This window comes from Tauraco erythrolophus, chromosome 4, assembly GCF_009769465.1.
Source record: "Tauraco erythrolophus isolate bTauEry1 chromosome 4, bTauEry1.pri, whole genome shotgun sequence".
NCBI classification, from domain to species: domain Eukaryota; kingdom Metazoa; phylum Chordata; class Aves; order Musophagiformes; family Musophagidae; genus Tauraco; species Tauraco erythrolophus.
Window position 1 is genome coordinate 41,790,532 of NC_141468.1, and position 26,751 is coordinate 41,817,282.

Genomic DNA, 26,751 nt, shown 5'->3' on the forward strand with positions numbered 1-26,751 from the left:
GAAGAAATGTCCTGTAGCTCTGGCAGTCCCTCCATGTTAATTTGTTGACTCAACAGGCTTTATCATCACTTAGAGCATGCAAAAAGACCGTTTACAGTAGTTAAGAACAACTATAGGGAAAGCAAACAAGAATATTTTTCAAACTTACTTGAACTCAAAAATAAGCCGTTCATCTCTGTGTTGAGGTAGAAAAGCCCCAAAGCACAAAACTGTGACAATGTTTTTCTGTGTAAATTGTGTGTGTGCAACTGCTGTTGGTAGTTCAAAATAAAACAAACTTCTGCATAAAACGTAAAAAACTCAATACCCAAACCATCCCATTTTATTTATGTAAGGTCCTTTTTGTCCCTGAAGTCTGGGCAGTTTCCTAGAGGTAGTTGAGTGGTTTTTTTTTTTGTGAGAGCAATTAACAGCAACAGAGAAAAATTAATAACATATTCTTGCTGCCTGAACAAATTAATTTCTTCTACATGTACCTGATGATCTGGTAAAGCAGATTTAACATGGATGTATAGACACTCAATGCAATACGTGAAACATAAGTAGACCTTCTCTCTGCCCTGTCTTTTCTGTTGTAAGATCAAAGCAGATTTCTTTGTAAATGCACTGTATTTCATTTAGATGCTATGGTTCTGGTTCTGTGTGTTAAGTACCTTTGTGAAGCCTTAATTTTCTCTCTTCTTTATTTATATAACATTGAAAACATTTTCTTTTGCAGTGAATAATCACTGCTAAGTAATTCCCTCACAAATTTCTCCATACTCTTTCCAATTTATAGTTTTGAATCAGGCAAAGATTTTTGAAATCTCTGATGATAAACTGCTGGAATATAGCTTTCTGTTGGGCCTTGTAAAGTTCATGTGTTTTATGTGTTTTCTGTTGCTTTTACAAAAAACATGGATTAAAAAAATAAAGGATACTGTCGATTAAATTGCTAATTCATAGTACGCTTTTATCTGTAGTACATTTTTGATATGATACTTATTCACAATTGTCATCATCACTTAATCATGTGATGTATTAAATACACATCATCAAATTTCACGAGAAGTCTTATTGGCTAGTTCTGACATTTCAGTGAACTCTTAACAAGACCAGATGTATAATTAAACCAAAATTGCTATGGACTGTAATTTATTTAAAAGTTCACCGATTGATGTCTCTAGATTATTTGCTTTCTTGAGATTAAAAGTGGAAGCTTGAAGTTTTAAAAATGTGTTGTGTTTTGCTTTCCTTCTGGTTCCCAGGTCTCCTGCTCTTTCATGAATGTAATATATTTGTGTGTTGATACAAAACATCTCTAGACTGTATTAAAGATAACTTTGTTTTATGATACAGACAATGTTCTTGATTTCATCACCCTGTTTAGATGTGGAGTCTGCCGTTAGATCTTCTGGACTCAACAGTCCAATGTGTGGAAGAACGATTTTTGCTGGTTGAAGATACTTTCACAAGATTAGTCCACAGTTTCCATTATATCCTGAAATATTCTGAACGTATTTGTCTGGGTGTTTTTTAATTCAAATAGTTGTTGTATATGATCAAATATTTCTTGTTTGCATTATGATAATGTGATTATTTAATTCAGGGTTTCATATGATGAGGCTTTTATTATGGCCAGTGACCCCTTGGAAGGCTTTCATGAAGTGAACCTCGCTTCGCCTACTACACCAGATCTTCTTGGAGTAAATGAGCCAGGAACTCAGGAACAAACTACCTCACCCAGTGTTATCTACCGGCCACATCCTTCTGTTGTGTCCTCCACACCAATCCAACCCAATGCATTAGATGTTTCTGACCTTCCCACACAACCCGTTTATTCTTCTCCCAGACAGCTGAACTGTGGAGAAGCATCAGGTGTCAGGTAAGTTCTGTATATCTTTTTATTTAAGTTGCTGATGTTTGTTGAATATAAACTACTTACTTTGCTAAAGATGCAGTTTTAGTATTACTTACAATGTTGTAATATTAAATTGTGTCCATAATGGTACGTTCAACATCAGTGCTGCCATTTCTAAAATATTTCTTCTTGGTGTATTATATAAATAAAAAATATATCGTTCTCTTTACAGCATCAATGTTACCAACGCAGTACTCTGTTCTACCTCTGGACCCCAGGGTGGGTCATTCAATCACAATAATTCCAGAAAGGAGAGCAATAACGCAGAAAGAGAGTTTTTGCAGGGTGCTACAGTAGCAGATGTTGCTGAAGGAAATGAAGATATTTTTGGGTTGAGTACAGACAGTTTATCTCACTTACGGAGCCCATCTGTACTGGAAGTAAGAGAAAAGGGCTATGAAAGATTGAAAGAAGAACTTGCAAAAGCTCAGAGGGTAAGGCTCATTGTCTTGTCTCCTCCTGCTTTTTCGCTCTTCAGAGTGGTTCTAATATTGCAGAATGATAGATGAGCCAGAAGGTGCAGTCTGAGTCCACTAATTTCTTGTAGAATTATTAAGATGTAATTATTTTATGTAAAGTTATTCTGAATGTGTGCAGTGCTAATGTCGTAGAATTATTCCTTGATAGTGTTTTTTCTAGTGCTGCTGCTACTTAACCATGGAAAGCTTTTGCTGCAATATCTGGTTAAAGATGCTTTTTCTTTGAAATGTAGACTATTCCTTCATTCCGACATTTGACAATAAGAGTAATTTTTCTGTCATTCCATTGTTACTGTGTAAGTATTTATAATAGATACTGATTATGTCCCTATTGAGTTTTCTTCTAGAGTGTAAAAGTGTAGCATGTGTCATGGAATATAGAAATGCTTTAGAACCAAGAGTACTTGTGATGTTTCATAGGGGAATGCCTGCATTGGAAAGAAGCAATAAAGGTGTCACTGGTGTTCTTTAAAGTACTGTTACACCACACTTCAAATTGAATATGGATACCTTTGAAGACACTGTGGCTCAATTCATTAATATTTGTAAAGCGCTTTGTCTTGTTTGGATGGATGGTGCTATATAAATGCAAAGCCATTATTTATCATTTTAACATCCCTCTGTGCTTAAACTTTCCAGTAGATTTTGTGTTGTTTGTATCTGTGCCCTTTCCTCTCCTCTACATGATTGCCTTCTTGTTTAGGTTTAAGCTCTTATCTTGTGTTTGAACTTGCTTTCCTCTATTTACCTCATCTTGTTGAATGTAGTCATTGTTTTGGTCATAGTTGCATTTGCCTTTGTTAATGTAAGTCTTAAATATGTATTCTGACATTGCTTCTTCTGTTGTTTTATTGCTGAGTAGTTCCTCCCTTTGCTAATGTGTTCATTTGCTTAGCATTTGACCACTGAAAGGAAACATTAACCTGAGCTAAGTTTGAGGACCTTGCATGTGAGTGTATAATCCTAGCAGTTAAACTTGGAACCTTAGAAAGTAAGAACAAATTAAAGTTTAAACTTTAGAAAAAGTCTTCCAGCTCCTGACAATATACCAAAGTACAGGTAACGTACTTGAAAACCACAACTCGGATCTGCTACTGTTACCTTGGAATTGTCTGAAAATCTTATTCCAGTGTATACCACTTTGTCTCTTAAAGATTGAAATGTTTCCTGTTTCACTGCGAAATTTGTTAAGGTCATTTTTAAGGACACAACAGTAAGGCTGCTAGGACGTACTAACTGCGTGTTATGTATTTCCAAACCCTTGGGGTCTTCTTAACAAAAGTGATTCAGCACTAACTTGAGACGGTTGATGTCAAAGTTCTTGCTGATTCACAACCCATCAGGTTGATTCTTACCAGTGTTATACTGGATGGATAACTTACTTTGTTTGCTTGTCCATTTTGTCTGCTTGTCCTCTTGAACTTGCACTGTTTCAGAATTAACTCCAGTAGCACAGGAGTCATAGCGGGAGTCTTTACAGACTATACAACAATAAACCCTATTCCTCCCGTAATACCTACTTTCTTCCATTTCCTGTATAAGGACTAGTTTTTCCTATCCCTAATTCATCTCCAATTGCTTTCTTCCAAAAGTCATGGCTGTTCACATAGGGCTATGCCCACTCTGCGATACTCAGAAGGTCATGCAGTCTTTAAACTTGTATTTCCAAGTATCTTCACTTTTGTTGATGAGTACTTGGTTTAAAAATCTATAGAGACATAATTAATAGGTAGTGCCTGTGTATAGCTGTTTTTTTTTTTTGCATAATGGTTTTAAATTCTCTGTAAGTCTCTGTGCTGCTTATTAGAAACAGAGAGAAAAATGAGAATTAGAATTTGCACTCAAATTTTGTGAGCTCATTGAGCCTGGAAACTTACAGACTACAGACTTTCCAGGAGTGAAGAAAGTAAACACAAATTTGCCATCTTGTGTTTTTCATTTGTTCCAAATGTCTTTCCTAAACTGCGTGCCATCGTAATATGCGTTAAGGATTGATTTGAATTTGTTGCAGTTGTGATCAGAAAGGGAACTAGGAAGGAAACAGGAAATTTGAAGCTTAGGGATCCACTATCTGAGTTTTTCCATGTCTCCGCTTAGTGTGCGACACTTTTCTTAATATGCTCTCAGTTTTTTTATATTGGAGAATAGATGTATGACCTGTAATTGTTAGACACTTAAGTATGGTTCTTGAAGAACTTATTTAGGAATAAAGATTTATTCTTTTTCTTTTTCTCCTTTGTATATGCCTTGTATTTCCAAAGACTACAGACTTCCCAAAACAAACAGCATTGCTGACAAAATTGTTAAGAAAAGACAGTCTTTCAAAAATTTGTTTGACAAGAGGAAATATGCTTTCTACTTCAGTCTAGATCGATTGCAGCACCAAATCATGTCATAAGACTGGGAGAAAGGTTGGGTCAGAGGTAACAACAAGGCAGTATTCGATGCTAATGAAGCATATGAGATTGGACATACTTTTGCCTTAAAGTGCTGCCTTAATTAAAGTGACACAGATTTTTCATTTTTTCTTTAGATCATTCAGGTCATTTTTTCTTATTTTTTCACTGAAGACTTAATTTTTGGCTATGTTCTGTAAAGTGAAGCTGAAGAGCCCTTGCTTTAGATGTTCTGAACCATTCTTCTTGTTTTGCTACCCTTTTAAAGCAGCATCAGGAAAAGCGAGAAGGTCTTAAGAGGCTTGGTGAGTCAATGCCTGGGACCTTATCTCATCATGTCTCTCTGCATTTGCATTTTTTCTGTCATATTTGGATTGAGCTGTGTCACCGTGGTTACTGGAGGTGGATAAACCTCACATAGATAACGTCTGAGAGAACAGTGATGGTATTTTGATATATGATATTTCTTGATGTGCAAGTTTAGTGGAGTCCTTGCAAAGAAATATCTTTTGTTTGCTCTTCATCTTAAGTGACCAGCACACTGCATACGTTTTGGATAGCTTGCTTGTAGTTTCTGGGTTGTGGCAGTTCATGGTAATGTTTTCCTTGAATTTTTGTGGGATTTGGCCCTGAAGTTATTTCCTCATCAATCAGACCGTCGATATAATGATGTCATCTATGACTACAGAGGGAAACTTAGGTTTCTGTGTTGATATATTTTCTCTTGGAATGCTGAAATTGTCAGCTATTACTGATGCTTAGCTCCCCTCTCTGATGAGGAAAGAGCAGTCTACCAGAGATGTTGGTTGCAAATACTGTTTTCAGTTTGAGAATGAATTCTATGCTTCCCACGGTCTTTAGAATAAAATCTGTAGGCTTGTTGGGAACAACTAAAACCATGTTTGACTTCTTGTAGAAATCTGAATTACTGGTATTTCTCTAGTAGAGTGAAATTGAGAGTTTTTCCACACTGCCGCAATGATTCTTATGAATGAAGTGACAGTATGTAGTTTAAGAACTTGATCCTCCAATCTAGATTTTTCTTTCAAAGGCCTCAATTTCTGTATGCATTCTTCATCTCAGAAATAAACTGAGTGTTACAGTTTGATCTCTTATCAACACGCAAGACATGAAGATACGGGATTTGAAGTAGATTTGTTTTTCCCGTTGTTCTGCCTGTATTGTCAAAGAATACAGAACAACGTAACAGAGGCTGTCGTTGTTACTACAGTGTTTCTGCACAGGCTAACACCGACAGCTAAATCTCTTTATTTTTCCACAGTAAAACATGATATTTTAAAACTTTGTATGAATTAACAAATAAGTAGATTCACAGTAACCATGTGGGAATTCCAGTAGTACTATACAGTACCTTGAGCATTCTTAAATTTCTGTTGTCATTTGCTTATAAGTTAATGAACAATGAAAATGAAGATTCTTTGGAATAATATACCATTCCAGAACTCCGCTGAGGAGTATGCTTTCAAGCTTTTTCAAAACAAATTGCAGCTGAATTGTAAGGTCACTGGCTTGTGATCGGTAAACATGGATTGGTTCTCTGAAGGTGTTTTAGCAGTTCTTACTGTCTTTGAGTGATGAAAGTTTTCAGTATCTACACCTCTGACTGATGCTGTTTTAGTGTATCGTAGGCATAGAAGTTTTCTCAGGTGAGTAGAAGACGTACATACAGGCAAAACAGAAGCATCTTCACCCACTCCACAAGATGTCAATTCAATAGTTTGTGAAATGCTCTTATCTCTGAAAAGATACTGTGGACCTTCTCTTGCACTAAACACCCTTGTAAATGTGGTTGCAATGGACTAATTTTTATGTAGCTGGTTTAACTTGGGTGATGAGTGAAGACTAGTCACAGAAACATATTCTAATATAAATACAAACTTTTTTGATAACTTCAGAATTCAGCAGTATCCCATGGTTCTAATTTTAGGTGATATCTATAGAAAATCTTTGCTCTTTCCTTTATCTTCTGCATCTCATTCTAACTTGGTAAAATTGCTGAACTAGGTGCAGGATTATTTTCTTTCTAGAACTTAAAATATGAATGGTTTTGAAGCGATAATTTGCATTCCTTATCTCACTGGTTCTTTCTTCACCCACCTTGTAGCCTGTGAAGATCAAACCGAAATAAGCAATATCGTGACTCTTTGATACAGGATATTTTTTTTTTTGCTTTAAAGTTTTTTTTCCTTGTAAGTTAAATTTTTTGTTTACCTAATTGGGTAACTGTGTGTGTGCTTTATAATAGCTCATCTTGGTGTGGTTACTTTTTCAGAACAGTAATGTGGGAAGGACTGCAGCATGGGTCGTTAGTCTAGCACATGCAGTTGTCTTTTCTGCCTCTGTGTTATGTATGGCTGGGAAGTCTGCAGTAATACCTTTTAAGACACAGGCAGTAGTAATGTTTCTAATAACTGCTAAGCTTTTTGCTTTGGGCACTCTTTATTTCTGCCCTGCTGAAAAAAAAAGAGCTATTAAGCATGCTTGGGAAAATAATGGGTTATATTATGCTCCTTGTGAATCACGTAATGAAAACTTGCCCAGTGTTTGACAAATCTGGCTAAGCAGCGATGCATAGTAAACTGCCTGGTGTTGTCTCCTTTTTATTTTCATTAAGTAGCTTTACTTGTCTGCCTAAACTTTAGACCTTCCTAATCTTTCCAGTTGCAGGCAAAACTGTAACCATCTTACTTAAAGTAGTATATTGATAGTAGTAGCCCAAAAGTAAACCTGGGGTAGTTCTACCATCATTGTGAGTTTGATAACTCTTGACCTGAATATTAATATAGCCTACTTTTAAAATGTATTGTATGTATGTACCATTTTCCTTACAAATGAGTGAAGTAAATAAAAGGAAATGTATTCATATATTCTCTGCATTTATAAGAACACATGAAACTTGAGATTTAAACATTTTGCATCAGAATCTTTCATTTCCTTGTTAAGAACCGTACTTTATATGGGAAATACTTTAACACAAAATTAATTAAATTAATTTTTTTTCCCCTTTCTTTCTTTAACCTTTTGTTTCCCAGAATTTTTTCTCTGCCTTAGCTTTTTGTATTCCCTTTTCCTTCTCTTCTCTCCATCTGTAGCTGTTTTCCTGCTTTTTTTTTTTTGAGAGAGAGTGATGTCACTGTGTGCAGAATAGTAGCTAGTAAATAAGAGTTGAGTACTAGTTGAGAAATACCATGTTTAGGAAAAACTCATCATTTAAGTGGTACCTTTCAAAATAGTTGAAAGGAGTAGTTACATATGGAAAACAAAAAATCAAACCAGCAAACTAGACTAAAAAATAAATCAATCAAAATGTCTAAAGGTAAAACCAAATAAAATAAGGAAGAAATAATGCCTTTGGTATTAAATGAGTCTAGAGCAGTCATTAAACACGTGTTGAATTTAGGAGCTGAAGTCAGAGGACTCTTCATCATAGAGGAAAATCTGTTGCCAGTTTCACTGCAGAAATTGAGAGCAAGACCCAATATTAGGATGCTACAAGGCAAGATGAAGTTGCCCACATCGTTGTGTACAACATTACTCAATCATGAAGACTTTGGGAGAAATACTAACCGCCTCCCAGAAACACAAGGGAAGCTGCCATTTGGGCCTTTTTATGACTGTAGTGACTAGTGTCCCAGAGTTTTGTCTGGGCAGCTGTTTTCTTTACTGGTTTCTGGACACTTTCAGAGCGAATCATTGCTAGATGGTATTTGAAGTCTTTAACATGTCAGTGACACGCTTGGGTCCTGCGTTTCAGGAGTGGTGGTGGTGTAATGGCTAGCTTGGCAGGGGGAAAAGAGAAGGAAGAACTAGATGGGGATGGGAGAGGAGTTATGGACAGAAAAAAAATGCTTGAAAGGTCAGAGTGGAGTCTGCTGCTTTTCTTTCCCTTACTTTTTCCTTCCATCATTCTCTTTCTTGCAAGAGATTCGAGAGTTTAATGGTTGGGAAAGGGGAGAGGAACCCTTATTTCAAATTCCTTGTCAAACTTTCTGTACTCCTCTGCAAATTGCCCCACTTTTCCCACCATACAGATGAGATTGGGCATGTGTAAAGCTTTTACTGCCAAGTCTGTGTTAAAATCTTACTGTGAAAGTGATATGGTCAGACCTTCCTTGCTCAGATGTTAGTGGTGTAGACAAATAATGTTTTGAATTTCATTAAGTTGCTTTGATTATATATCTGCATAAACAAGAGCAAGGATATGATTTCGGGATTGTATTAGTTGTGAGGAGATATGCAGGAGACAATATTTATAATAAAATATGCTTTAAGATCTTTTGGAATTGAGGATTCTTAAGAGATAAAGCTTTTTTGGAAATTATTTTTTTTTTAAAAAAAGGATTACTTTAAGTGTCTATTAAGAAATGGGTAAACAGAACTGATATTCTGTCTCTCCCAATAATTAAATTTATCTGTATTTTAAGTGACTTTAGTCTTCTGTGCTTTCAGGAGAAAAAGCTTTTTTTACTTCAGAGAATTTTGGAAATGCTGATGTCTACGTTACAGATACTTGAGATTGGCCTGGTACATTGCTGTATAGCAGGAAGAATAGCTATATGTATATGCAGCATTAATTTAATTACTTCTAGTGTTAAGATTAATATTTTGAAAGGCTTTATTTAGAAAAGGTTTTATGTTCCTCTGACTTTTTTTTTTTCCTTTTTCTCCCCCCTCTCTGTGGTATTAGCTTTAAAAGGCCAAATAACTGCTCTAAGTCAGAATAAATAACTTTCAATTTTCCATAGGAGCTGAAGTTAAAAGATGAAGAATGTGAAAGGCTTTCTAAAGTGCGAGATCAACTTGGACAGGAATTGGAAGAACTTACAGCTAGTCTGTTTGAGGTTTGTTGGAGTCTTCGATGTGATATACTTAAAGGAAGCTGAGCCAGATGTTTTATGTAGAATCAGTATATTGTATGCTGAATTTTTCTGCAATAAGCTTATAAAGGGATTTGTGTCCTGAAGACCCGGATGTGTTGAAGTAGAGGCTTAAGAGCAAGCAGTAGACTTTTCACTTAGATGAAAGAGAACCTTGTTGAGCTTTTCAATCTCCCTAGACACAAGATGAAGAAAAGAAGGAAAATATATCAGAAAGCTTAAAACTATTTAGGCTTATTTTTTGGCATAACTATTTTGAGACAGCTTCTCTGTCTGACAACAAGGCTATCTAGATAAGAGCTAAATTTGGGGTTGCCATGGTGACTAAATAAGAAAATAACATAGTTCCAGATCAGTGGAGATAGCAGGTACATAACTTGACCATGCTTTCAGCTTTTGAGTCTGGCAGCATACTACTCCTGCAAACTTGAAAAGAAACATTAATACCGAGTGATGCACCAGGGAGGAACCTGGTTATCAAGTTGGAATCGTGAACTTTAAGTGGGACCTGTTCATTTGAGAAAAAGGCAGTAGTGCCTGCAAAGATTGTGTGCTTGTATTACACAGAAAAAATCTTAAATCCTTACTTGAAGCAGGATCAGTTCTCATTTTATCATGAATATATATAGGAATGCCTAGAGGTTAAATTGTGATACTCATAACTGTCAGAATAAATTTAATAATCTCGTCATGATTTATATTTACCAAATATACATTAGGTACGTTTTAGAAACAGTATTTAAACCTATGGTGACCTATGATCTTGTATTGGTGTAGAAGTGCTATTAAAACCTTGAAAATACTGACGTTCAAAAGTCAAATTACAAACTGTTATGTGGGTTGACAATGCATTCTATGTCATCATCCCAGTAGGGCAAAGTTGCTTAAAATATTAAGCAGTTCCTGTGTGTAGAGAGTAAGTGGGAGACTGGATTTTGGTGTAAATACTTGTGTGTGTTGAGGGGAAGGAAAATGTGGGGCAAGTATTTTCACTTAAGGGAATAAAAATAAAACTATCAGTGAAATTTTATATTAATTATACTTTATAACTTAGAAAAATGTTATCAATTTGTTAAAGCTATGTTTGATATATAGCATATTAGTAATAATCGAGTCTTCATTTTTCAGAACTCTCAACTGTTGTGGGCATGTCACTTGCATTTTCTTTTGTGATTTGATTTCACTAAGAGGCCCTAACAAAACACAGTGTTGAAGTTTCTTGATTTTTTGCACTGGGATCTACAGCCCTTGAATTCACATTCTATTTTGAATCCCACTAATTTCAGTGACCCTATAAGTGGATATGCTGGAGCTTATGTTAATGCATCCCAATGGAGGATGGAGACTTGTTTTGCACAGCTGGGTGTATATATTACATTATTACACTGTAGTAGCACTGTAACATGCTTTGCTTTCAAAGGTGCATCACTAAGCAGAAACTGCATGGTCAATGTTAAATGTATTTGTACACATTGTATAAATGTGTATGTTCCCATTCCTGCATGTGTCTGTTGTTACTTAAGAGGATTTTACAAACTCATATTATACAGCTGTGTTGTATGCCAGTGGGAGCCAGATCTTTTGGTATGATGATGTATGAACTTTTTTGTTTTATTTATATAGCGTCCAGATACGTGCTAGGCGCTTTACAGATATGAGAAGGTTCCTATTCCAAGTGATTTAGTGGGTGGCCCTGATCTTTCAGTCTTTGTTGCCTTCAGTAAGTACCAAGTAAGAACAGTAATTTGATCACAGGCACAAATTGCTGGACCGGAGCCTGAACAAATACATTATGCAGACAAAAGGCTTAAAGGTATGAGGTAGAAGGATGTTTAAAAAATTCCCAGTCCTTTTACGCCACCTTCTTTATTGGCTTAGTCTTGTTTCTTTACTTGGACTGATTTTTAGTGCTTTTTCTGTTCTACTTAAGAAATGTTTATTAATCCATGAACTGTTTTAAGCTGTTGCTTTGTCCGTCTTATTGATGGTAAGAACGTAGACTTCATAGTTGTTTGACTGGTTCTTTCATGCAGAAGTTCACAGTTGACTATAACTGGTTGTTCTGGCTAGAAGAAGGGAGAAGTTCTTTTGAATGTGCTATTGTGCTCATGTTGCTTTTGTTGCTATTGGTTGAGTGTTTCTCTTGGGGGTCAAGGAACTTGACTTGTCAGCCACCAAAGCATGACTGGAGCCTGACGTCCGTGACAGGTATTGTTCCTGCTGGAGAGGGGTGGGTGCAGGAGCTGAATTTCTGAATCTGGGCTCAGAACCAAGAACAACCACCTTGGTGAGCCAGTGATGAATCCAAATGCTAGAATTGTAGGTATTTTTTTGGTATGTAACTGTTTAATTTCAGATTGTTGCGCAACTTACTATTCACAAGTAGTCTCTGTGAAGCAAAAGTTAGTTTTTTTTACTAGGTTTTGTAAATTTGCGTGATGCATTTACACTAGCTAAACATTTTTTATAGGAAGCACACAAAATGGTTAAAGAAGCTAATGTCAAACAAGCTGCAGCAGAAAAACAGTTAAAAGAAGCACAGGGAAAGGTGAGTGTTTTTTCTGAATTGCTTGCTTTGTCTTTTCACGTGGTTATAAATCTGAAGTGTGACTCATAGAGATGTAAATAGAGCACTACCTGTGTGCATTTTGAAAATATATATTAAGTTGTTTTGTGTTCCCTTGACGTATTCTTGGCTAACACCTGTGGGCACAGAGCTGTTTCAACATCATATCAGATGGCTAACAAGGTGCATAGGATGCCGGTGTTAACTACAGTGTGGAATTGCATAGGCATTTGTGTGTTAGTACTGTTGGAAGATGAAGTCTTGATTTGAACCAAGATAACTGGAAATTTTGTTAAACAATTTAACATATTCATAGCCTAATATGACATTTTTGTTTAATTACTTTATTTTTTTTTTGTCCCCCAAGATTGATGTCCTCCAGGCTGAAGTAGCAGCATTGAAAACCCTAGTACTGTCTACTTCACCGACATCTCCAACTAAGGAGTTTCAGTCTACTGGAAAAACTCCTTTTAAGAAAGGCCATGCAAGAAACAAGAGTACAAGCAGTGCTATGGGTGGCAGTCATCAGGACCTTACTATGATGCAGCCAATTGTAAAAGACTGCAAAGAGGTAATAATACAAGAATTGTTCTCTTCTTGCTGATAATGTGGCTTTATTGTTTTGTTTCACTCACAGTAAATCCAGTATATGTTAGTATATATCCAGTATATGTCATGTAGTACTATTTTTAGAGATATATTTCATTAATGAAAGAAAATTTTTCTTACATACCGATAGATAGTGGTTTTTCTAAGTCTTGTTTACCTTTAAATCATTAAGGGAAGATGAGATAAGATCGAAATATTGGAGTTAATAATGTAAAGATGGGAATTAAAAAAAAAAAAGAAAAATACAGTAACAGAATGATAAGTCCTGGTGGCTTTTTATGAAGTCTATCACTGAAAGTTCATAAACTTTCATAAACATTTCATAAACTGTCATAGAAAAGAGGAAGAGTCATTTTATAAATCAATAATGGGTGAAACAGGCTGGGGGAAAGACACAATCAGTGATCTACTAGGGAACAGGAGGAGAGTTACCACTGATGTCCCAGAGGGCCCTGGGATTGATTTTTTTTTTTTTTTTTTATTTTTAAATCTACTCATGTAGATTTAAATGGGGAAAGTAATGAGGCAACAAGTTGGTACTTGAGTCCTTGAAATGGTTGTGGCAAAAAGTGACTGAAGAGTTAAGAAGGATCTTATGATACTTGATACTGAGTAGTTTGTAGGACAGCAGATTAAATTCAAAATCAATATCAATAAATGAGAAATGTGGCATCTAGGAAAAACTGCAACTCTAGCAGACATGGGGTTGTGGACTTAGAAATAGCTATATTGTGCTGGAAAAAAAAAAATGCTTGTGGATAACTCTCTGAAAACACCATCTCAGTGCTCAGTGATGATTGAAGACCCACAGATCCTTAAGTTGTTAGGAAAGGAGTAAATAGCAAAAGAAAAAGCATGATACTGTTGTATAAACATGTAGTAAAAGTGTGTGTCTATGTATGCAGCTATGATATCTTCATCTCAGAAAGGACATAATAAAATATGAGGAAGTGTGACATAGATGGTCAAACCTATGGAAGTATTTCTGTGTAGAGAGACACTTGAGGTAGAACAAAAATCTATATAATCACAGGTGACGTGGAGAAGATGAATGATGAAAAACTATTAATGATTTCTTGTAATAAAACTCTGGGAGCTCAAAGGAAAATTATTTTCAGTCAGTATATCATGAAACTTTACAACTCATTATCACAAGGTGGCAAGATTAAAAATATAAAAGTGTTCAAAATGTAGTCAAGCAAAGTGACAAGAGAAAAGCCTGTCAAGGTGTATAGAAGATAGATATGACGTTTGGCTTAGGAAGCTTTTTTAACTACAGATTGCTAGAAGTTGGGAGGCTGTAAAGTGAAGGCATATCGCTGTCTTTCCTCTCATGCTGTTCTGCAGCCAGCTCTGTGGCTGCTGGCTGTTGCCAGAGAGGTGACAGCCTAACTGAATCTTTAATGTGATTCACAGTGGCCGTTTTTGTTTTGTATTGCTAGTCATCATTAAGTGTTTATACTATACATCTTTTTACTATAAATGTAGAAAATAAAGGCATTTTCCAGATCCTGTTTCATACTTGATCTTAATTTTTTTAAAAAAAAAGCTTTACATCCTGCCTGCCCACTTTTAGTGGCATCCAGGATGTTTTCCTTACTAAAATTGAATCCTTGTTGTTCTTCAGAAAGATGTGAACAAAAGGGGAGAGCTGGGATGGAGTGCAGTTACTCTGTAAGCCTCATACCGAGGTCGTGACTCAATTTTAAGTGTTGGGCAAGAGCGGGAGAGGGGAGAAATTCGTTTTGCCTCAATTTCTTGTGGAGAGTAGGTGGTGAATGTGAAGGACATGCTGCAGAAAGTCCAGTCTGTCTGATGTTTTTCTTTGGTTCAATCTCCTTTCTGTTGGCTGCATAAGAAGACACTTCGAGGCTGCTCAAAACAGGTGACTGTTTCTTCCAGTGACAGCCCAGGGAATCAATAAGAAACATACAGATTTTCCACCCACTGGGGCTTGAGTCTTTCTGTCTCTCTTCTGAGCAGGAATATTTAATGGAGTGCAACATGGGGTGAAGAAAGCAAGACTGCCTTTGGCAAGGTGGTTAGGACGTTGTTTTAAGCAGAGGAGACATGCCTTCCCTCCTGCTTTTGTTGTCCAATGCGTTATGGTTTTGTTTACTGCTTTTGCTTATTGTTAGTCTAAGGTAAATGTTTTTGCATTTCTGGGACCTGGGTCTGAAACCCTAGTTCTGCCTCCTTCTTGCTAAATGTTCTTGCCACTGGGTTAGGTTAGATGTTGTTCTTCTGATTTTAAGTGACTTGACTTCAAAAGTGGGGCTGAAAGTACCCTTGTTCAGGGGTATATAGTGGTCTTGTGGTGTGGGGAATATAGCTTTGGACCCTTGTGGAGGATCTACCACCCAGAGATGTGCGTTCTGAGATGATGGAGGGAGCTGGGTGTAAATACATGTCAACTCTCAGGTTTCTTTGTGGAATGTAGACATAGTTAGAATGGCTGTCTACCCTATATTGCAGTGGAGCCAGAAAGGTGCCAGCATCCCAGAGAAATACTTGCTAGCATGTGGGAGTAACCTCTAGGATAAGTAGAGATTTCTAATTAAGTATTAACTTATTATTTGGGCGAGCTGAATAGCTGCCTGGATCTTAGGCACACAGGTAGGATTCACTCAGCGTAAGTGCTAAATGCATCAGTGTTGCTCAAAGAGCTGAAATGTTTCTCTGATGTTGTATTTTACTGTAAAATGAAAGCATTAAAAATTTAATTAGAATTATTATTACAGTTGGCTGTATATTTAATTGCAGGTAGTCAAAACTTGGATCTAGTGAAAGCGCAAGTAAAGGCAGGGAGGAAATACGCATGTAGTAGATTGGAAAGGAAGAGCATCAAGCTATATTCACTGAGCACTTTTTCCAGGGCAGCTTCTTAATAAATTGCAGATTTGGGTGAAATTAAGTTAAATCTAGAAAATAACTGAGTTAATAAGAAATGCATCTTAGCTTTTAGAATCATATAGTACAAATAAAAAAATGGCTTTTTTTCTGCTGATATCTCTTGTATTAATTTTAAAGCCAGACCTGAGATGGGTTTTAAGGTATGGGAAATGTTCCTTTAGGGAGCCGGTTACACCTATTGAATTTCATTTGTACAATGAGGTTGGTGGCTTAGCAACCAGAACATTTATGGACGAGCTTAATTAAGATGGTTGTTCCTGATTGCACCTGAGTGTAAGGAAAGTAGCTCTAATGGAAAACAAATTTGCCAGTCTAATCTTTGTAGGTTCTTTTGCAAGGAAAAAAACACAAAAAACTAAAATGACAAAAGAACTCTCCAAAATATATATATATGAATGGCAAAGTGCTGGGAGCTCAGAGGAGTAGTAATGCATGGGGAGATAAGAGAAGACTGAGAGAGACTGGTTCAAAGCAGTGTACTGACCTTTTTAATAGGATTGGAAATAAATGATTTTGATTTTTATCATATGTTATTTTCCCTCTTTCATTATCTTATCTATACTATTTGTTTTTAATATCAAAAAATTTTAAAATTACATCCTGGCTTATCTTTGACCAACGTACATCCCTTCCTGTAGCTTTAAGTTTGGGTTTTAGGACGATAGGTCAACTATAGTACAAGAAAGGAATTTAACAACCAGTTGGAGGGGAAAGGTGCTGAAGTCTGTGTGAGCAGAATGTCAGAACCAGTCTGAGGATGATGTTGCATATCCCACTGGGGACTGGTGTTAGTCTTTTATGTTGGATTAGGAGCGTACGTTAGAAGCACTTGTCCCCAGTCTGCTTGTTTCACGTCTCAGAGCATTGTTGGTGCCTGTGAACAGGATCCTGCTCAAGTAACCCTGGACCAGATGATGTGCTCTGGGAGTACCTCAGTGTGCTCCAGCTGGTAGTGGGTGGCCAGCTCATGGGACAAACTGTCCCATAACGCAAACATGAATTTTAATATGGGCCTAGTGCCAGTCTCCTGAACACCAGACTGAATAGGTACCTTCCCAGTGCTAAATGAATCTCAATGTAGAGATGAGGAAACAAGGTGTTTTCAAAGCAGATAAAACCATCTCTTCCTAACACAGAGCATGCGTACTCATGGCATGATTTAGTGGGTTGTTTTAGCATTTCTCCATTGACTAGAGGAGCTGTGGGGGAGCAGACTCATAAATCATGCCCAGTGAATATCCTTTCCTTCCTAATTGTAGCATAGTGTAGGAGAGAGTTTGGGCATAAAGATGAAAAATGAAGAATAAGAGTATAGTTTTAATTGATTTGTATATTGAATTCCTCATTTCCTGTGTTAGTATATTTCGTGTGTTAAATGTCTGTTTTCTTTTAGCGTTTGGATAGCAGTGTGTTACATTCAGATGCAGGGTGAACGTATAATATATCTAGGATTGCAGTTATTTTCTTCAGATTTCTCTCCTTTTCTGTAACTTGCGGAAATAGAGATGGAGTAAAAATACTGTAATGAAGATGCATCAAGAAGAAAATTATTTTTTGGGCTTTTTTCTGTTTAAGAATCAGTTCAGTTTTTCCAAGCTATCCAGGAAGTTTAGGAAATGGGGAGAGGTAATTAGCTTGTCTGTGGTGTTGTGGTGACCAGTGAATGCATTACCTCTGTCTTGAAAATTATATGTTTTGGTTTGTATATATTTGCAGCCTTAGGAAAGTGGATTTAAGAAGGTGTTCATAGCTGGGGCACGGTGACATTGTTTCACAGGGCAATGGAAAGCATTTAGTTTTAATGCTCATTATTTACCTGTAGATATTTGCAAATGAGAGACACTAGTATGATAATTGCAGTACTAAAATATGTGAATCTTTGTGTGTGTTCTAGGCTGACCTGTCTTTGTACAATGAATTCAGATCTTGGAAAGATGAGCCTACTATGGACAGAACATGTCCTTTCTTGGACAAAATTTATCGGGAAGATATTTTTCCGTGTTTAACCTTCTCAAAAAGTGAGGTAAACAGTCTAAATGTTGTCACTGATGCTTTTCCCTTAAGTACGTTGCATGAAGCCAATAGACTGTATAAAAATGTTTTCATACAAAGTTTAACTATTTTTTTTTCATTACAGTGTGACAGTTTACAGTGAATTGCTGAAATTTAGTCTGGAGTGTTGAAATGATCATTTTTTATTCACTGTTTCACTTCTGCTATTCCAGATACAGCCTCTTTAGGTCTCCTCCTTCAGATGTTACTCTTATCAGGCATAATCTGATGTTTGTAGGAATAGATAGTGTTTTTTTTTCCTGATGTTTCAAAGATCCTGTTTTGTAGAAATAGTGTCCTGTCACTGTCCCTTGTTTATATAGGGGGCAGCAGAGGCCAATATATTTAATTTTGTGGACCAGTTTTCTCTCATATCAATCATAGCAGGCTGCAGACACAGTCTGGGTGTTTTCTTGGAGAGATTTGAGTTACAAGATTAGACTTTAGGATTTGATATGATTTGACAGGGGCAGTTTGGGAATGTAGTTTTAGATGAAACGAATTGTGAGACTTCTTTTTCCTTTTGTTATTCCCACACACTCATACAGAGGAAAGACTGAAGTTTTACTCATCCTGGGAATAACACGGAACTGATTCCAGCACCAGCTGCTTTAGTTTTTGTTCCTAAGCAGCGTTTACGGGCTGTAGGTGTGATATTGGTCTCTAGGGGAAAGGGACCATAGCCTTAAATCTTTATTAAAATAAGAATAACAAATTTTAAAGCCCTTGGACTTGATTTTTTTTCCCCCAATAAAACTAAACACCTCACATGGAAAATGCTGTATTTTCTTCATAATGTTTATCTGTTGTTTTCATGTGCTGTTAGTTCTTTTTCCGTACTTTTCATCTGCTGTTCCTTGCTGGCCATAAGCATGCACAATGTTTTAGTTAATTGTACACCAGTTCATTATGGTTGGTGTACAGCATACGAACCTTTCCCACTAAAAAGTTTACGTGGTTACTATGGGAATTAAATTGCTTCTGCAGTATGTGTAAGTAGGCCATCCTGTTGTCTTTCCCAGCAACTTCATTTTGTTTTTTTTCTACTTCAGTGGTGATATAATTACTGTAGATTTGTATTTCCTCTTAAGGAAATAATGAGGCTTCTAGCACTTGTCAGTTATATCAGTTATTGTTTCCAGATGCTGTGCGTAGTGACCAACTTCTGTTTTCACTTGAATATCGATCAACTAATGTGCAGTTAAACCAAACAAACTACACGTGTTGTGTTTTTGAATAATTGGAAATGCAGTTACCTGAATGGTTGAAGTATACCTTAACTTTCACTAGCCTTTTGTGTATGTGTGTAGAGTTTTGCCTTTGGGAGATGGCAGAGAAAGAGTATTTCATATGAATTACTTTTAATAGTAACATTCTGTTTTTAAAATACGCAAAGTACAATAGAAAAATGTCTTTATTACTCAGTGGGAAGGAACCTTGGCGCAGAATTATTTTACTAATAACATGGACTGCACCTTCTTTCAAATCAAGTAATGGCTATTACTTGTCCATAATTAAACAGTAGCCTTGGACAAGTGTTGAGTCCAATCAAGCAAAACGAGCATATTTCTAGTGTCTTACAATTGTGTGTTTATAAAGAAGTAACATAAAAAGCCTGGGCAAAGTTGCAGTTTGTTTCATGAAGATGAAACACTGGGCTAGCGTTTGAAAGCTGCGACTGACTTTTCTATGTATTACGTTGGCTTTTCTATATATTGTTCAGTCTTATTTGTTTGAACACCTTTCTAAAGCTATCTTTGGCTGAAAAACAGTGACGTGTTTACTTGTTTTTGCAAGATAAGGAAGCATGCTGCGTCATTTTGTGTTTCCATAGAACATGGAGCAAATTTATTTCAATAAACAAAGTTTATGCTGTATCCAGCCTCTGACGAGAACGCTGCATGTACAAATGTATGTGCTATTGGGCTTATGAGGAATGACTGAAAATGCAGTTAGCTTTTAAACATGCTTGACTACATTCCTGGCTGTAAAGGCAGTTATCTTGCCTCAGGGAGAACAGGGTTATTTGAAGGGCAGAATTTAAACAGTAGCCTGGAAATGGGACCTCTTGCTCACGATGAAAGCAAAATCTCATTTGTAATTTAATTTCTGTTTGAGTTGATTTTTTTATTTTTTTTCTGTGTTCCTAACTTTAGAGAGAAAGAAATATGTCACTGCTTTGAGGCAATGGATAGCACAGAGCTGCTTTTAACTGCTTTCTAAATTTCTCTTGCAGTTGGCCTCAGCTGTTCTGGAAGCTGTTGAAAACAACACTCTGAGCATTGAACCTGTTGGCTTGCAACCTGTTCGATTTGTGAAAGCTTCTGCAGTTGAATGTGGGGGACCAAAGTATGTTAAGCTAACAGACAGAGGGGGAGTCTTGACTCATTTAAGATAACTCTTGGATCAAGAAAACTGCTATCAACTGATCACCTCAGTCAGATTTGTGTATCTTAAACTTTATTTCCTAAAATCTAAGACTTCGGTTAACTGTTAGAAAATTTTATGGGGAAGGTAAACAACTAATAAATTAAAGTTTAAAAAATACTAATATAGAACAAACCTTTAAGACAAATTACCATTTTGGGAGAGCTATGTTTACTTCACTTACGATTCATTGACAACAAAAGTAACATTCACTTCTTTGGAGAAGACCATCCTGGTACTTAAAACAGTTGTTTTGAACTAGGGACTATCACCTGGAAAGTGTCATGAAAGTAATAGGTATAGAAGTAGTACAGGCTGAATATCGGAGTATTTGTGGCATAAGAAATTTAGGACATACATAGCACACTGGCAAAGGTAGCTGAAGTATTTGAGAGGAGATACATAGGGTACATCCTCTGAATTTGAGCAGGAGAAATGTAATGAAGCAGGAATGAAGGTGAAAGTGAGTTTGAACCTAAAGCAGGAGATATGCTTGAATGACAGGAAGGTTATTTTAGAAGTTTTGGAATGGTCCTATAGGAATCTGAAGCAAGACTTGTTGTCAGGTACTGATACAGACATTAAAGTTAGGTAGGAGGGAGTTGCCTGAGGCACTGAGGCTTTGGTGGATGTGGAGAAGGAAGGGATTTGTTGTGTGCTTTAGTGTATGTCAGGGTTAAGCAAGCAAGGCCAGTGTTAACCCGGAGCCTTCCAAATCTTGATAAAGTCTTAACTTTTCAGTTGGAGATCTTTTGGACAAGTTTGACAATTCTCTCTCTAATACTTGTTTTGACAGAGCTCAATTTTCTGATAGAAAACTTGCATCAACGTGTTCTCATCTGGCTCTTAAGATTCTTTTTTTCTTTCTCATTGCTATTGTTTTTTAGTTCTTGTATTTCCTCTGGTTTTGAGTGGAAGAGAAAATACATTTAACATGTCAAAATTTATTACTTTCTCTTTAAAGAAGCTGTATAAAGTGAAAATTGTGGTTTATGACTTAATATTTGATCCTTTCTAGCCTACAAAATTCGAGCGGTCGTATATTCTTCAGCTTACTTCTGTCAGTAAGTAAGTACTTACTCTCTTTGAGTGCTCATCAGAAGCGCTCACCATCAATAATGGAGCTGCTCAAAGGGTGATGATTTCAAGTCCAAGATACACGACTGTGAGCTGTGTTTCAGGAATGCGATAGAGAATCTGGACAGCCAGAAGCTACTGAAACAAGTCACATGTTGTTAAAAAGCAATCGGCAAATTGGTTAAGAATCATTGTCGTTCCAGCAACTTCCCTATGTCTTGACATGATGAAATATTTACTAAAAAACAGGAGACTCAATTGCATCATTCACAAGTGTTGTGAGGTTTTTAACCTATTTTCGCCAGTGTAAGAAAGTTTTTAATTTGAACTTATGTAATGCTTAAATAGTTGGCTATGTATAGCTTAATGTTTTGAGATGCTATGCACAAACTGTAATTTAGTTACTCGGGATGTATCAAAGGGCCAGGCATACTCCTTTCTGCCTTTTCTCACTGTCATGTAGCGACAAAAACTTTTGTGGTATTGCTTGTAGATAAGTAATAGGTAAGGAATATGCAGTATTTAAGTGTAATCTGACATTAAATGCGCTTTGCCTTATGTATGATTACTGGCACTGGAAGGGAAACAGGTGTTCAGTTTTCACTGAATCAGAGTCGTGGTTTCACATTTTTTATTTTTATATGTTGCAAAGCACTATTTTTATTGAAACCATGTTCTTAAATAGGTAACAGAATATAGACAAAATATAAATAATGAATAACAAAAACTAGAGTAATGTTTTCAAAGGAATTATTTTATTGCACAATTGCTTGGAGGATGGGGGAGCAGATGCATAAAATAGTGGATAATAGCCCAACAGTGAAATAAGGAGCGGAGGGCATAGTGAAGAAAGGTTTTTAACGTACAGAAGTTACTGAATGGTGCCTGTGATGGTGTGTAGTAAATGCTGCCTTAACGAAAGACAGCTGGGTTTCCCCACAGGGTTGGAATAATTGTCCCCATGGGGAACAAAGCGCTAAGCTGCATGTGTGCTGTTCAGCGCAGAACCGAGTCATTAGTGGTAACTGTCATGCCAGCATTTAACCTGGTGTGGTGGAAGATAACATGTAGAAGGTAATTCTATAGCCAGAAGGAAAGAAGGGCTTTATATTTCCCAACATTGAAAGTCTGTCTGTCTTAAAAAAGCTTGATGGAAATTGTGATCAGCTTCCTTCAGCTACTGTAGGATTTCTTGGATCAGTGGGCTGCTGTCAGTCCACATAAATTGCTGTGGAAAATCATATGCACTCTTCAATTTTCTCCTGTCTTACATGGTTCTGTGGACCAGCTGCAGGCTACTTAAAAGGGCCTCTAAGCCACTGTTTAGAACCATAGAAGCTTAGTAATTTTTGTTTCACTTCTGAAAAGCTGCTTGTTCTTAGACTCCCTGATTTTGTAAGGTAGAAATGGAAGAGAGAAGAGCCAGCAGCTTTTAAAAATCAATGAAACAGTGGGTGCCATGACAACTCAGTTCATCTGAGATGCTGCAAATATAGAAATTCCAAATAAAACAAATTCCTATTTTGTTTACATTTTTAAGATTGCATTAATAGCAGTTTCTTCAAGAGATGCAAACCTTCTTTATCTAAAGAATGTTGGAGGAAAATTTTAAAAAATTCTTTGCAGTTTCCTGAATTGTTTTTTGAGAAGAATTTGTGGGGACTGCTGACCCTTCCTTGTTCCTGAAAACGACATACTTGCAATATACCAGAAGTACTAAATTTGATTTTTCTACGATTGCTTTTTATAGTGGTTAGGGGAAGAATTACTGCCAGACAGCTTATTTTCCCTTTTTCTGAAATTATTTTATACTTTGAGTATAAAATATATTATTTTATAATATTTTAAAATGATTTTATAATATATTTTATAATAATATAATAATAACTATTGTATACTCTGAGTATAAAATATGATTTCAATTTGGACATAAATGCAAAGCTGGCCTTAGAATGCATCTGAGAGAGGCTTCAGAGAGTTGACTGCTATTCTGTAGGGCTGATATTTTTATGATGAAATGCAACATCAAGCAGAATTTTTTACAAGTCTGTTTGAATGTTGGCATCAACTGATAATTTAAACAATGTTTATTTCACATATGAAGAATTAATTAAAGAAAATCCCACCATTCCAGAGTTGTCAAGCCAGCTTGAATTAGTGAACATGGAAGTACATGACCAGAGCTGAAGAGAAATAAAAAATGCATCACGACACACTGGTATTGAAACAAAATTAGTCCTTGTGGAACTAAAACAATTGACAACATAATATAATAATTGCAACTTGTAAAATGGAGGCAGAGACTTGGGTTTCTGTGCCGATATGAAGCAATTACATTAACACCTTAAATACATGCAGGTGTTCAGACATTAATGTCAGATTTGTTTATTAAATTGTGCAAACTTTCTATATTTTGTAGGAAATGTGCTCTCAGTGGACAAAGCAAGTCATGCAAGCATAGAATCAAATTAGGAGATTCAAGCAGTTATTACTACATTTCTCCTTTCTGTCGTTACAGGGTGAGTAGATTTACTGTGATTTTGTTTTGAATAGTAGTTATTTAGTTGGTTTTCCGTACTATTATACAAAATGATATTAACCCCCATTATTTTTATATGAATTCAGATCACTTCTGTGTGTAACTTCTTTACGTATATTCGCTACATCCAGCAAGGACTGTTGAAGCAGCAAGATGGTGAGTAGGAAATTGTATTTGGCATATATAAGAAGAAATTTACATAGTGCATGTGCCTAAAACTTGCTATCTGTGCACAATAGCAGTGACCTGACGTTACAGGAAAGCTGTTTGTTGGTAGTCATTGTTGTAATTACAAGACTTTGATGATATCCCACCCTCCAATAAATGTATTTTTTTTAACAAAAAATCAAAAAGCAGTGATTTTTTTTTAGTCCACCTGAAAGCCCCTGATGTTATTCAGTAAGAAATGTTATGAAAAATTCTGTAACAAAAGGAGTTAGTAACAGTTTTTCTACATAGCATTCAAAAATCAAGACTTTTTCACAGAATATGGAGATATTTTAGATCAAAAAAGCTTCAGTTTGGTTTGACCTGGGCCATTTTTTTCTTCTTTCACTTGGTATTTTGGTGTGTCTTCTCATTTCATGCATTTAAGAATTCAGACAGCCCTTCTTGTCAGACTATTTTTTAGGGAGAATTGGCAAGGATGACAATATTTTGGGTTAAATTGTAAAAAATAAACAGGAAACCATACTGTAATCGTTCATCTGAGTGCAGCTGAGAAGTGAGGTCTTGGTCATGGCTGTAGCATGGTAAAGTCTCTTGATTAGGGCTCTGGCTATAAATGTATCTGACAATGTAAGGCTTGATTACCCCCCAACCCAAAAGGGAAATGTGTTTTTTACAGCCATTGCTTAAGGCTGTTTTTTTTTCCTCCACTGGAGTTACCTGGTTTCTTTGTTGCTGTCAGAATGGCATATCCAACAATTGCCTATTTAAACTCTGTGCAGTAATTCAGAAATTTGCTTAACTGTGCTGTTCAGTTTTGATATGTCCATATAAAAGAAGATGAAAAAGTATGCACTATACACCTAGTTACATAATTCTGGAATTTAAAAATACATTGTGTGTTGGAGTTGCAGTTATTGGTCTTTATTTGCAAGACAATTTTGCTGGTTTATCACTATAAAATAAAACTTTGATGATTTGATTGTGTTTAAACTGTACACAATGGATTTAATTACGTCTCTTATCCAGGTCAAAGAATAATGCCCAGCAGCCCTCAGTCCAAGTTTTTTTTGAAACAGATCGTATCATTTAGACTCCTGGATTTGCTACACACAGATAGTAGAAAAAGTGTCACTAGCCCTGTGTCAATAGTTAATTAAAAAAATTGCTTTCACTTTTTAATTGTATTTTTTTAGTTCAGTTGCATTTTTGAAAGTAGAGTGAAACAGCACTGTAATGTTTATCAATGTCTGCTTTTCATTCTTCCAGTCTTCAAGTCTGTGTGGATTGGCTCATACAGAATTTGGCTACAATTAGCCTCACTTTGATCTACCTAGCCTATAGTCATCTCTTCTGATGTTTCCCAGTTTCAAGGGCTCAGTATTTTAGCTACACCCAAATCTTTTGTTTCTGTTTCTAACCTGAAGTATTCCTGAGGTGATAATAGAGAGGCTGTTCCTTACAAAAAACAAAACTGTTAACTTTCCCTGTCAAAGGGAATTATTTTCATGGAATTCACGAGAAATTCACCTATTTCATACACTAAATTATTTTTAATAAAACCTTCAGATGATGATCTTAAAAGTGTGTTGTTTAAGTTTTAATTTCTTTTATAGTTAAAAGGCTTTTACTTTGACCAAAAGGACATATATAGTTTCAACTAAAAATTGTTTACTTTGCTATTGAGATAGAGATTAAGATATTTTTTTTACATCAAATAATAAGATGTTTTCAGCATTATCAGAATTATTTATTCGTCACAAGAAGTTTTGAAAAAACTTGAGCTTGATGTTCCCGCTCAATTGTCATCTTTACCATTAAAAACATAGAATTTGCATTTGTAGCTTTATGTAAATATTTAACAATACCTTTAGAAGAATGTAGGCACTCATGATAATTGTCCACATAATGTGTTGCATACATTTCTACTCATGAGCCATATAATTTTTGAGACAGAGGTCACTTTTACAAAAGTGGTGTTTGAAATATGATTGGGAAGATCATTCTACATCATGATCTTGACTCATGTAAATTGTTTTTGTCTTGAATAATTACATGCTTAATTTTTATTTGTATTGCTGTGGTGTCTAGAAGCTTAAGGTATCCACTGGGCTCGTCAAGTTTAGTAAAACACAGATGAAACTAAAAAAAGGTCTTTTTTCCTCCCCAGTTTACTGCTGCTGGCAGATTACTCATAGAGGGAAGAAGAAAGATTACAAGTAGAAAAAATACAACAAAATTACAGATTCTGTGATGAAACAATTCTTATCCAACAAGTTCTGCTTTTTTTTCTTGCGGTCTTTTACAGAAAATGAGTCAAGAGGCAGGGCAATTAAAATGAGAAACAGCAGTTATTAGAAGCTGACAAGAAGTACTGATGTATTTTGTTCCCTAATGTAAAAAGAAATAATCTAAAATTTGGGGAGTTTTTTATAGGACCATCATTTAGAATTCTTGAAATAAATACTTCAACAAATTTTGTCATAACCAAGCACAATTCACGCATTAATTCTGGTTTTACTAGATGTTTCTTACTTCTAAAGTTCCCCTAAACTGATGTACAGTGAGGCAGCCTGTATACTACAGTTCAGATGAAATATGAATTCAGTATTTTTAATGATGTTTCTGTCTTTTTTTTTTTTAGTGGATCAGATGTTCTGGGAAGTTATGCAGCTGAGAAGAGAGATGTCACTAGCAAAGCTTGGCTATTACAAGGAAGAGCTCTAA

The 26,751-nt window shown here is 36.0% G+C and overlaps 1 protein-coding gene across 1 annotated transcript; it reads left to right on the plus strand.

The window, feature by feature from the left end:
- The first annotated feature begins 1,598 nt into the window (after positions 1 to 1,598).
- RAB3IP (RAB3A interacting protein) lies at positions 1,599 to 26,751 on the plus strand. Its single transcript, XM_086610100.1, has 10 exons — positions 1,599 to 1,864; positions 2,073 to 2,334; positions 9,542 to 9,637; positions 12,144 to 12,221; positions 12,607 to 12,810; positions 17,656 to 17,784; positions 20,050 to 20,162; positions 23,737 to 23,836; positions 23,943 to 24,012; positions 26,669 to 26,751. Exons 1-10 carry the CDS (start codon positions 1,614 to 1,616, stop codon positions 26,749 to 26,751), a joined length of 1,386 nt encoding a protein of 461 aa, XP_086466226.1. The 5' UTR covers positions 1,599 to 1,613.

Coding starts and splice junctions, on each gene's coding strand:
- RAB3IP (XM_086610100.1), top strand. CDS start 1,614: ATGGCCAGTGACCCCTTGGAAGGCTTTCATGAAGTGAACCTCGCTTCG. Junction 12,222..12,606: donor TAAAAGAAGCACAGGGAAAG/GTGAGTGTTTTT, acceptor TTGTCCCCCAAG/ATTGATGTCCTCCAGGCTGA. Junction 23,837..23,942: donor CTCCTTTCTGTCGTTACAGG/GTGAGTAGATTT, acceptor ATATGAATTCAG/ATCACTTCTGTGTGTAACTT.